Source organism: Protopterus annectens, chromosome 10.part0 (genome assembly GCF_019279795.1).
Source record: "Protopterus annectens isolate FY-2018-M chromosome 10.part0, PAN1.0, whole genome shotgun sequence".
NCBI classification, from domain to species: domain Eukaryota; kingdom Metazoa; phylum Chordata; order Ceratodontiformes; family Protopteridae; genus Protopterus; species Protopterus annectens.
The window spans coordinates 363,428,606-363,441,450 of record NC_056744.1 but is presented as its reverse complement, the minus strand read 5'-3'; the positions used below and the strand labels follow the sequence as shown (position 1 = coordinate 363,441,450).

General features: G+C 42.0%; 1 protein-coding gene across 1 annotated transcript; it reads right to left on the bottom strand.

Moving 5' to 3' along the window:
- Positions 1 to 3,577: 3,577 nt before the first annotated feature.
- Positions 3,578 to 4,876, bottom strand: LOC122814152 (S-antigen protein-like). The gene has a single exon (XM_044086765.1). The coding sequence runs from the start codon at positions 4,874 to 4,876 to the stop codon at positions 3,578 to 3,580; it is 1,299 nt and encodes a 432-aa protein (XP_043942700.1).
- Between the last annotated feature and the right edge of the window lie 7,969 nt (positions 4,877 to 12,845).

The following is a 12,845-nucleotide window of genomic DNA, read 5'->3' as shown; positions in this document are numbered from 1 at the left end:
CATGCCTGAGTTCATATAGGGTACAGCCTCGGATGTTATCGGGTCCTATGGATGCGGTATTTTTTGTCTTTGAGACAGCTGTGATGACTTGCTCCCTAGAGATAAGGGGAATGGGGCAGGTACTGAGGATGTCCTGTTTTACTGATGGGGGAGAGAAGAGGAGTGAAGTTTTCACTGAACCAGTCTTCCAGCAGGTTGACTATATCTACAGCATTTGTGTATGTGGTGTCCTTGACCACCAGTTTGGATCAGATCTGGGTGCTTCCCCAGAGATTGCGGACATATGTGAAGAAGGCTTATGATTGTCTTTAATAGATGTGGCCAGTTTGGACTCAAAGTTTGCTTTGGAGGATTTCACTAGTGCTCTTATTTGCTTGTTCAGGGTAAGGAGAGATTGCTTCCAATTAGACACCTGCTCCTTCTTGGTCCTGGACAGCAATTTTTTCCTTTTATTATAGAGTTTATTTATTGTAGATGTCCACCAGACAGGTTTATTCTTCCTTGAGGAGGAGGATTTCATCCTGTCAGGTATTCCTGATTCCATGCAGCTATATAAATATAGTACTTTGGTGTAGGTTTGGGCATATGTGCCAGTTCCTATGGAGGGGGGGGGGGCTGTGAAGCTTTTTATACCTTCCCTCAGGAGGTTGTAATCAGATTTGGAGAAGTTCTTTAGTTTGACCCTAACTGGGGGAGGGGGTCGGGGCAGATGGTGACTTCAAAAGTGACTGCTTTGTGGTTGCATCTTACCAGGGATGATGACAGTGTAGGGATGCTTCAGTTGTTGCTCATGTTGGTTAATACCAAGTCCAAGATATTTTCACCTTTTGTGGGGGTGTCAACCAACTGATCCAAGGCGATTGCATTGATAAAATCAAGGAATCTCTGCACATTTGTGTTTTGGCATGAGTATTTCTTCCAGTCTATGGTTGGACAGTTAAACTCAGCCAGGATCAGTGTAAAGGGTTGGATCACAATAGATTTGAAGAGGTCCAGATAGGTAGAGTGAGAATCTTGAGTCAGAGTTGGAAGCCTGTAGCTAACTATGATTTGAATAGGGGTCTTGTCAATTGTTAAATGCACCTGAAGTGCTCCCTGTGCATCATACTGTTTGACCAGCCTGGAGGTGTGTATGTCTTTTATATATATTGCAACTCCACCTGCTTCTGTTCCTGATGTGTTCCCTGTGCATCATACTGTCTGACCATTCTGGAGGTGTGTATGTCTTTTATATATATTGTAACTTCACCTCCTTCTGTTTCTGGAGTGTTCCCTGTGCATCATACTGTTTGATCAGTCTAGAGTTGTAATGTCTTTTATATATATTGTAACTCCACCTCCTTCTGTTCCTGGAGTGTTCCCTGTGCATCATACTGTCTGACCATTCTGGAGGTGTGTATGTCTTTTATATATATTGCAACTCCACCTCCTTCTGTTTCTGGAGTGTTCCCTGTGCATCATACTGTTTGATCAGTCTAGAGGTGTAATGTCTTTTATATATATTATAACTCCACCTCGTTCTGTTCCTGGAGTGCTCCCTGTGCTTCATGCTGTTTGATCAGTCTAGAGGTGTAATGTCTTTTATATATATTGTAACTCCACCTCCTTCTGTTCCTGGAGTGTTCCCTGTGCATCATACTGTTTGACCAGCCTAGAGGTGTGTATGTCTTTTATATATATTGTAACTCCACCTCCTTCTGTTCCTGGAGTATTCCCTGTGCATCATAAAGTTTGATCAGTCTAGAGGTGTAATGTCTTTTATATATATTGTAACTCCACCTCCTTCTGTTCCTGGAATGTTCCCTGTGCATCATACTGTTTGATCAGTCTACAGGTGTGTATGTCTTTTATATATATTGTAACTCCACCTCCTTCTGTTCCTGGAGTGTTCCCTGTGCATCATACTGTTTGATCAGTCTGGAGGTGTAATGTCTTATATATATTGCAACTCCACCTCCTTTTGTTTTGCTGCTCATGGTTTGGGGTGTGAAAGAATGATAGGATGAGTAACCTGGTGTGGCTGGGGTGTTCTCCGTATCTTTGAACCAGGTTTCTGTGACTGCACAAATGTCAGCTTCTTCCAGGGTTATGAATGCTTGCAATGAGTGCAGTTTCATGTTTAGACTCCTAGCATTTAGCAGCATGACGTTTAATTTATGTTTTGATGAAATTTTCATGTTGGTAGTTTTGACCTTATGGCATTGCCTAAAAAGGCACTATGGGGGAGGCAAGAGCCTTTGCCAGGAACCTGAAGCTGAAGGGAGACAGATGCAGTCCATCTCTGGCAAAGCATCGTGGTTTGTCAGTTCTATCATCCCAGGCTGTCAGGTACTGGATCCCATTGGAATGACACCAGAAACTAAGCCAATTGTTAAAGTCAATAATTTTCTGTTTGTATTGAGGCATCATTGTGGGTGATGGTAGAATACTGCTTAAGGCTACGAACATATGTGCCTGGGACACATACTCAGCAAGCTCGATCATGTCTCTCTTCATATAGTCCAGGGAGGTAGGTCTCAAGTCATTTACTCCAACATGGACTATGACAGAGTCATAACGGTACCTGTTGAGAGACTTGAGTGTATTGGTAATATGGTGGATTCTGACACCCGACAAACAACTAACTGTGACTTTCTCCTTATCCAGCCTGGTGAGGGGCACATCTGTGTGTCACACAATGGAGTCTCCTATGACTAAAATGTTGGATTTATGTTTAGGCCTTAGTGGCTGTGAGACACAGGTGTGTGGACTATGTGTGGTGTGTGGTGTGGTGGGCTGTGGTGTCCAAGTGCATTTATGCCTCCGAGGTCTCTTTTGTTTGGGTATCCTTTTGTTGAGGACCTCCACATATGTGGGGGTTCAGTGTGTAGGTGTGGGTGGTGTTTGAGGTGTGGTGTTCATGTTGCCAGCCTTCTCAGTGCCAAATATACTGGTTTGTGGGGAGAGCACAGTGACACTAGGTGCTTAATGTAATTGCATCTCTCACAAATTGTGCTCCTAGGTGGTAGTAGTAAAGTCTTTATAATGTAGTTATTCATGGACATATGTTGTTTCTCTTACCATATTCTCCATAAAAGTCTCTAGTCCTGCAGCAGTCTCAAAAATATGTCACAATGTGTCTTCTTTTTATCAGAATAAAACTGGTACCTCTTGTGGCTTTATTGCTAAAGGCACAATCACTGTATCCCATGCTACATACATGTCCATCTCCTTCTCTTCTTTACTTTGTATATTTACTACACACTTCCTTTTTTTCCTGTTTCTTCCATCTTCATTTTCTCTCTTTTCCCTCGTCTCTTCTCCTTCACTACTTCTGCAAACATTTTCATATTTATCTCTACTGCCTCTTGTTTTTGGATCTTTTCCATAATTGTTCCCCACAATAAATCTTTTTCTTTCTCTGGTTCATTTTCCACCATCAAGTCTATCAATAAATCATCCCACAACTCTCCCAACTGGAGAGTTGTAACCACAACATCCATTTGGGATCTCTCATCTCCCAACAAACTAATAAACACCCCCCTTTGAAATAGCTCCTCTGACTCCTCCGTGACACCTTCTGTCATTGGTTTTCCTTCTAAAAATCTCCTGGACCGCCTTTGAATTCTTCTATGCAGCCAACATTCACCTCGGCTCCTGTCTCCCTCGCTGCCATACTGTTCTGTCCTCCATTCACCTCAGCTCCTGTCTCCCTCACTGCCATACTGTTCTGTCCTCCATTCACCTCGGCTCCTATCTCCCTAGCTGCCATACTGTTCTGATCGCCATTCACCTCAGCTCCTATCTCCCTAGCTGCCATACTGTTCTGTCCTCCATTCACCTCGGCTCCTGTCTCCCTCGCTGCCATACTGTTCTGTCCTCCATTCACCTTGGCTCCTGTCTCCCTCGCTGCCATACTGTTCTGTCCTCCATTCACCACGGCTCCTGTCTCCCCCACTGCCATACTGTTCTGTCCTCCATTCACCTCGGCTCCTATCTCCCTAGCTGCCATACTGTTCTGACCTCCATTCATCTTGGCTCCTATCTCCCTAGCTGCCATACTGTTCTGTCCTCCATTCACCTTGGCTCCTGTCTCCCTCGCTGCCATACTGTTCTGTCCTCCATTCACCTCAGCTCCTGTCTCCCTCGCTGCCATATTGCTCTGTCCTCCATTCACCTCAGCTCCTGTCTCCCTCGCTGCCATACTGTTCTGATCTCCATTCATCTCGGCTCCTGTCTCCCTCGCTGCCATACTGTTCTGATCTCCATTCATCTCGGCTCCTGTCTCCCTCACTGCCATACTGTTTTGTCCTCCATTCACCTCGGCTCCTGTCTCCCTCGCTGCCATACTGTTCTGTCCTCCATTCACCTCGGCTCCTGTCTCCCTTGCTGCCATACTGTTCTGTCCTCCATTCACCTCAGCTCCTGTCTCCCTCGCTGCCATACTGTTCTGTCCTCCATTCACCTTGGCTCCTGTCTCCCTCGCTGCCATACTGTTCTGTCCTCCATTCACCTCGGCTCCTATCTCCCTAGCTGCAATACTGTTCTGTCCTCCATTCACCTCGGCTCCTGTCTCCCTCGCTGCCATACTGTTCTGTCCTCCATTCACCTCAGCTCCTGTCTCCCTAGCTGCCATACTGTCCTGTCCTCCATTCACCTCAGCGCCTGTCTCCCTAGCTGCCATACTGTTCTGTCCTCCATTCACCTCGGCTCCTGTCTGACTAGCTGCTATACTGTTCTGTCCTCCATTCACCTCGGCTCCTGTCTCCCTTGCTGCCATACTGTTCTGTCCTCCATTCACCTCAGCTCCTGTCTGACTAGCTGCCATACTGTTCTGTCCTCCATTCATCTCGGCTCCTGTCTCCCTAGCTGCCATACTGTTCTGTCCTCCATTCATCTCGGCTCCTGTCTCCCTAGCTGCCATACTGTTCTGTCCTCCCAGCAACCACTGCACCAGGAATGCAATGTACACAATCACTCATCAGAGTTATTAGCCATGAATGCCATAATGAGTAGGGGAATTACCCCATGCCCTGGCCAAATTTGCCCTAGTAGTATAAATACCACCGCAGATCTCCACTGAAAACAGGCTAGTAGCCTAGTGGAACAACCCAGTCAATAAAGGATAAATAAAATAAATGATTATTGTAAACATTATTATTTTGGCTTGGTCTTCTTCTTCTTCTTTCAGCTGCTCCCATTAGGGGTCGCCACAGCAGATCATCTGTTTCCATTTCTTCCTGTCCTCTGCATCTTGCTCTGTCACACCAATCACCTGCATGTCCTCTCTCACCACATCCATAAACCTTATCTTAGGCCTTCCTCTTTTCCTGTTACCCCCCAGTTTCATCCTTAGCATCTTTTTCCCAATGTACTCTGCATCCCTCCTCAGCACATGTCCAAACCAATGTAATTGTGCCTCTATGGCTTTGTCTCCAAACCTTCCAACCTGGGCTGACCCTCTAATATACTTATTCCTAATCCTGTCCACCCTCGTCACACCCAGTGCAAATCTTAACATCTTTAACTCTGCCACGTCCAGCTCTGACTACTGCCTTTTTGTCAATGCCACTGTCTCCAAACCATATAACATAACTGGTCTCACTACCCTGTTGTAGATCTTCCCTTTCACTCTTACTGGTACTCATCTGTCACAAATCACTCCTGACACTCTTCTCCACCCATTCCATCCTGCCTGTACTCTCTTCTTCACCTCTCTACCAAACTCACCATTACTCTGAACTGCTGATCCCAAGTATTTAAACTCATCCACCTTCGCCACCTCTACTCCTTGCATCCTCACCATTCCTCTATCCTCCCTCTCATTCACACACATATATTCTGTCTTAGTCCTGCTGACCTTCATAACTCTTTTCTCTAGAGCATATCTCCACCTCTCCAGGGTCTCCTCCACCTGTTCTAATAAATATTATATTGGTGAAACTAGTAGAAGTTTCAAAGTACGCTTTCAAGAACACCTAAGAGATATAAAAATGTTAAATGGACAGCCTTTACTCATTTTTTTTATTTTCATGGTTCCAACCTTGATTGTATTCAGGGTTGTGTTTTGGAAAAGGCTGAGGTATCTCTGGGTAAACTTGTTAGTTTAAATACTAAACTTCGTAAAAAAGAAACTTCATATATTTTAAAGTTTAACACACTGGAACCACTAGGGTTAAATAAGGATTGTGAGAGGAAATATGTAATTTAATTTAATCTAATTAGCAGTGGGTGTGGTTTGTTAATTTTATCTGTATATATTGGTCATGTTAATAATGTGGTTTTACTCTTTGAAGGCTGAATTGCCCAGGTGCTAAGTAATAAATTCTGTATATTGGCTGGGTTGTTATTCGTGGTATTTCTTTTCCTCCACCTGTTCCCTACTCTCACTACAGATCACAATGTCATCTGCAAACATCATAGTCCATGGGGATTCCTGTCTGATCTCGTTTGTCAACCTGTCCATCACCATCTCAAATAAGAAAGGGCTCAGAGCTTACCCTTGATGTAATCCCACCTCCACCTTAAACGCATCTGTCACTCCCACCGCAGACCTCACCGCTGTCACACTACCCTCGTACATATCCTGTACCACTCTTACATACTTCTCTAACACTCCCGACTTCCTCATACAATACCACAACTCCTCCCTAGGCACCCTGTCATGTGCTTTCTCTAAGTCCACAAAGACACAATGCAACTCCTTCTGACCTTCTCTGTATTTCTCCATCAACACTCTCAGAGCAAACATCGCATCTGTAGTGCTCTTTCCAGGCATGAAACCATACTGCTGATCACTAATCATCACCTCCCTTCTTAACCTAGCTTCCACTACTCTTTCCCATAACTTCATGCTGTGACTGATCAGTTTAATCCCTCTGTAGTTACTACAGCTCTGCACATCACCCTTATTCTTAAAAATTGGTTCCAAAACACTTTTTCTCCATTCCTCAGACATCCTCTCACTTTCCAAGATTTTATTAAACAATCTAGTTAAAAGCTTCACTGCCATTTCACCTAAACACCTCCATGTTTCCACAGGTATGTCATCTGGACCAACAGCCTTTCCATTCTTCATCCTCTTCATAGCTATACTTACTTCCTCCTTGCTAATCCACTGCACTTCATGATTCACTATCTGCACATCATCCAACCTTCTCTCCCTCTCATTCTCTTCATTCATCAACCCCTCAAAGTACTCTTTCCATCTGCTCAACACACTCTCCTCACTTGTGAGTATGTTTCCTTCATTATCCTTTATCACCTTTACCTGCTGCACATCTTTACTAGCTCGGTCCCTCTGTCTAGCCAATCGGTACAGGTCCTTTTCTCCCTCCTTAGTGTCCAACCTTTCATACAACTCTTCATACACCTTATCTTTAGCCTTTGCAACCTCTCTCTTTGCCATGCACCTCATCTCCTTATACTCGTCTATTTTCTTCATCTCTCTGACAATCCCACTTCTACTTCGCCAACCTCTTTCTCTGTATACTCTCCTGTACTTCCTCATTCCAGCACCAGGTCTCCTTGTCCTCCTTCCTCTGTCCAGATGTCACACCAAGCACCTTTCTAGCAGTCTCCCTTACTAACTCTGCTGTAGTTACCCAGCTATTCGGTAACTCTTCACTGCCACCCAGTGCCTGTCTTAACTCTTCACTGAACTCCACCTCACAATTACCTTTTTTCAATTTCCACCACTTGATCCTTGGTGCTGCCCTCACACTCCTCCTCCTCTTCTTGATCACCAATGTCATCTTACAAACCACCATCCTATGCTGCCTAACTACACTTTCCCCAGTCACCACTTTACAGTCTCCAGTCTCCTTCAGACTGACCCTCCTACATAAGATATAATCCACCTGTGGGCATCTTCCTCCACTCTTGTACGTCACCCTATGCTCTTCCCTCTTGTTAAAATATGATTTCACCACAGCCATGTCCATCCACTACCATCTGATCTTCTGCATTCCTCTGTTTAACACCATACCTACCCATCACTTTCTCGTCCCCTCTGTTCCCTTCACCAACATACCCATTGAAATCTGCTCTAATCACCACTCTCTCACCCTTGGGTACAGTCATCACCACTTCATCCAACTCACTCCAAAAGTTTTCTTTCTCATCCATCGCACACCCAACTTGTGGAGCATATGCACTGACAACATTCATCATTGCACCATCAGTTTCCAGCTTCATAAACATCACTCTATCCGACACACTTTTCACCTCCAAAACACTCTTAGCATACTGTTCCTTCAGGATAACCCCTATGCCATAAAGGATAAATAAAATAAATTATTATTGTAAACATTATTATTTTGGCTTGGTACTGTACATTATGCATGACAGAGTATCTCAAATTGCCTTATGTTATCAGAGATATGCTGTGTTTATTACTGTTTGTTTTATGTTTTCCACTGCGCCAGGAGATACAAGAAAATGTGCCTGTCAGACAGGCAAGCTCGTTGGGTGATAGGGCAGGTGTAATATTTGCTGGCAGTAATGTACTGTTTCAGTATAGTATAGCCCATATTACTAAACTGTTGGTGAAGATGTTCTTGTGAAATTGCAACAATATTCTCCAAATAGAAAGAATGTAACAATCAGACTGCTTGTCCCATTCTCGTACAAAATGTATGTAAGAGATGTTCAGAAAGAAAAGAAGAAACTATACTATATATAGAAAACATAAAAGGATACAGTTTGTACAAATATCACATTTGTTGTAAAATGTTGATTATTCCATTAAGTTCCACATTTAGCTGCATGTTTAAAGCTAAACCAGATTCACATTTTGATAGATAAAAGAAGCTTGCCAAGTACAGCAATACCTCACAAGTGCTGAGTGTTGTTGTGTCTTTCGGCTTTTCCCAGTTAGGGATCACCACAGCAGAAGTCCGATCCACTAATGATTGGCAGTAGATTTTTACGTGCAGAGTTGCCGGCCCTGACGCACAACCTTCAACAAAGGTACGCCCATTCACGCATGCCTCCACACAGAAGACGCTCTAACTGAGAATCGAACAGGACGTCTTACTGTGAGGCGACAACGCTACCGCAGCACCACCACCGCAGACACAAGTGCTGAGTGTATGTACCTAAAACCATTGCATAATAAGTGGTGAAAAAGTTAACTTAGCCAAATATTAGCATCTAGGTTCCATACTCCCACCTCATGCAGAAATAAGTGTTTTTTTTTTTGTTTTGTTTTGTTTTTTTTGCTTGTTTGTTTTCTTAATGGCATGTACATCTGCAGACAGGACATTACACAGCCATGCCAAGTGCAGCAACCCTATTGCATTCTACAGACAAGAGCCATGACATAAATTGACACATATCTGCACTGACATAACACACATGTAACAACAGCACCTCTACCCCTGAAAGACACTCCTGCTTTCTTTCAAGTTATACATGTCCATTGAGGATAGAAATGTTTCTACCATCCCCTTTCCTTATGAAACTTTTTATTTTAGTTCACTCTCATGATTCCTAGCAGATGCAATCAGAAAATGGTAGAATTTCCCTTTAAAGTCGGAAACCTCTTTTGTTAATAACTGATTTTTCCTCTGTGCTATCAGCAGACTTCCATAGAGGATTTTTAACACTGCTCATTTAGAGTATGGAGTATCAGACTTTAATCAGTGTAAGATGTATTCAGAACTACTAAGTGATGAAAGATCTTAGTCAAAGCTGGTGTTTGAAGAACACAATGAAAGTGCTTTTCTTTAGGCAGATTAATGCAGTTGGTAATAAACAGCTCAGTTGTCACAACTAATGGTGATTTCTTGACTATAAGTTGCCATACAAATTATATATATATATTTTTGTGGTCTTTCCTTTTGAAAAGGAAAATATAGTGCCCGTTTAATATAAGAAAATAATGGTATAACCTTTTTTAGTTAGTTCTGAAGTCTTAATTTGGCAGTGGAATAGTACAATTTTGGGTTCAGTGATAAGCATTAAATTTGAGTCCTCAAAAATGAAAACAGACATAAATTACAAAATTAGGGGCAGTAATTGAAGTCAGTAATGTGTTGTTTCAGTACTATGATCCACATAGTCAGCAAATTAGACACAGACCAATGTTTCTAAACAATTGCTCCAAGCCTGCTGATCAGTTCTAAATCAAAGTATAGTGTTACACATCACACCAAATATGTCAGACATAACAAAAAACATGCTAATAGCTTATTTCTCTCTAATAGCTTATTTCTCCACATAGAATCATTCCCCCAGGGTCAGGTTTGAAGTGCCACCTAAACTCAGTGTGGAGTTATGGCAGGTCTAAATAATCTTTATTTCCAAATGCAACAATCACATTCATTTTCTCTTAACTTTAAACATCACACTGCAGTAGTCATACTGAAATTTGTAGGAAATGGTACAAGGCATTTTCTACGATCATGTCTGACAGGCCTGGATCTGAGCCAAGGCAGATAAAAGGGACATTGTTTAACTGGCAATAATTACACTGCACTATCTTAGCCGCCATCTGTAAGCAATTTATGACAACAATCATGTTCCTGATCAGTGCATTAAATACTCCAGAATGTTTTTTGCATCTCAGAAGATCTTAATTATCTGCACTTTTTTCCTGAATCATAGTTATATGGTTTCTATTAAACTAAAGGTCAAATAAGTGATGGGGATTACATTAAGTAGTACATTTTATGCCATTTAAGAACAGAAAGTTCTGTTTGTTTGAAAATGACTCCTCTTTATTCATCAGTGAGAAAAACACTTTTGATTACTAAAGTCTCAGTTATGATTTTTGCTTCCATTTTTCATACCAGGTTATTTTTGACGTGCTGTTTATTACCTGGAACCATTTTTGACATTTGTTATTGCACACAACAACTTATTTTGTCACTGGTCAGTTTTGAATGTTTTCTTTCACCCCCCCCCTCCAAAAAAAAATAAATAAATAAATAATGTATCACCCTCCTACCTAACCTGCTCTTCTACTGATGCAAGCTGATTAATCATATTTGCAGAGGACAGCACCCCTACTGTATTACTGCAGTGTCCAAGCCCCCCCATCCCAGAGTATTCATTTATCATTTCCCAATTTTTATTTATTTATTTTTTCTTAGAAGCTAAATATTTTAGTATACACCATTCTTTTTATTTTGTAGACTTTTTAGGAAACTTTTCACATTAATATATTAATATTATTTTTTTATTTTATTTGCATTCACTGACACATAGCCCAATGTCATGTACTATAGCTTACATGTGGGTGGATGATATGAACGAATTACCAAAGTACTCAAGGATTATGTAGAGCTGCGTGACCATTTGTGAGCAAAAATCTTGGTTTTCACTTTAAAGATGCAGTTTTATTACATCTAAATAATACTTCTCCAGAGTTATGGTTCATAAGTTCATAGGTGTATACTAAGATAACAACCACTAGGGCTGTTATAAGCCGAGCTGTGCAAGCCAAATGTGACCCAAAAATTTGATTTATATAGAGGTTGATTTACTGATGGCTGCTGTCCATCAGAGACAAAGGCACTAGACCAGAGGTGAATTTCTGATTACCCATCCACTGGTCCAAGTTGCAGTTAAATAAGGTTAGAGAGGAACTCTGATGGATGAGGAGCCTGTTACAAATAATGAGAATTATCTGAGAAACATATATGTCTCTCCAGCATGTCTTTTTTATGTTGCAAGCAAAATGTAGCTCTTTTGATAAAGTAGTTCTGATTCTGGTTGTTTTGTGGATATACCAAACGTTCATCAAAACAGTTGCAGGGAATGTCTTGTATGCCAGGCAAAGATCACTTCTCAGAAGTCTGCATGATGCAGAGTAAAGAGACAGGGCTTTTAAGCAATTAGCATAGGACATTTTGTTTTCTGCCTGTATTCTTTTTGTAAGGACCCTTTGTGGATGTTATATTTACTGTATATATCTGGTCAGATACATAACAAATGGGGGCATTATACTCTAGGATGGGTCTGATGATGGCTGAGAATAGTGGTACTATGACCTCTCTGGACCTAGATGCCATGCCTTTAATAATAAATTGAGCAACATAAAAGGATTTTCTTACTACCTTGGACACAGTCCCTGACTAGTGAATCAAATTTTAGGGGTGTTTTATTGATGATATAGTTCCCTGGGGTGGCTGACTCCCCAAAGGGTGCTATAACGCATGTCTTAGCACTTAGTTTTAATCCATGGCTTTGGTACCAGGCGATTGTCTGTGTTAGACCTTCTGAAGGGTGTTTTTGTCTTGGGGGGGGATTTGATGACTGCTCTCAGTTTGCAATCATCTGCAAAGTTCATCAGCCAGAGGGTTTTGGCATTGGCTTTGACCTCCCAAAAGTAGATTCCAAAGAGTAGCAATCCCAACAGAGATCCCTTTCCAATTCCACTAGTGATGTACCACTTTGTGGAAGTGGCCTCCATGATCCTAATCACTTGGGTCCCATCTGTGAGCCAGCTAGCTATCCAGCCTGTTTTAAAGGGGTCTATACCTAGTTCCATAAGTTTGTTCACAATGCCTGAATGGGGTGGTATATCAAATGCTTTAGCCAGCCATAGGTAGGCAGTATGCACAATGTTACCCTCATCCATTGCCTTATTGACCTTTTCAAAGAAATCCACCAGGTTCAGTAAGCATGACGCTCCTTTGCCAAAGCCAAACTGAGATGGATCCAGTGTCTGGAGGGTCTCCTATGTCCTTGTTGATAATTCCCATGATAATTCTTTCCATGGCTTTACAAATAAGGCTAGTCAGACTAATGGTTCTATAGTAACCACGATCTGTTGAAGGTCCTCCCTTATGAAGGGGGGTGACCATCACATTCTTCCATTCATGTGACACAAAACCTGTTTTAAGACTATAGCTAAATAG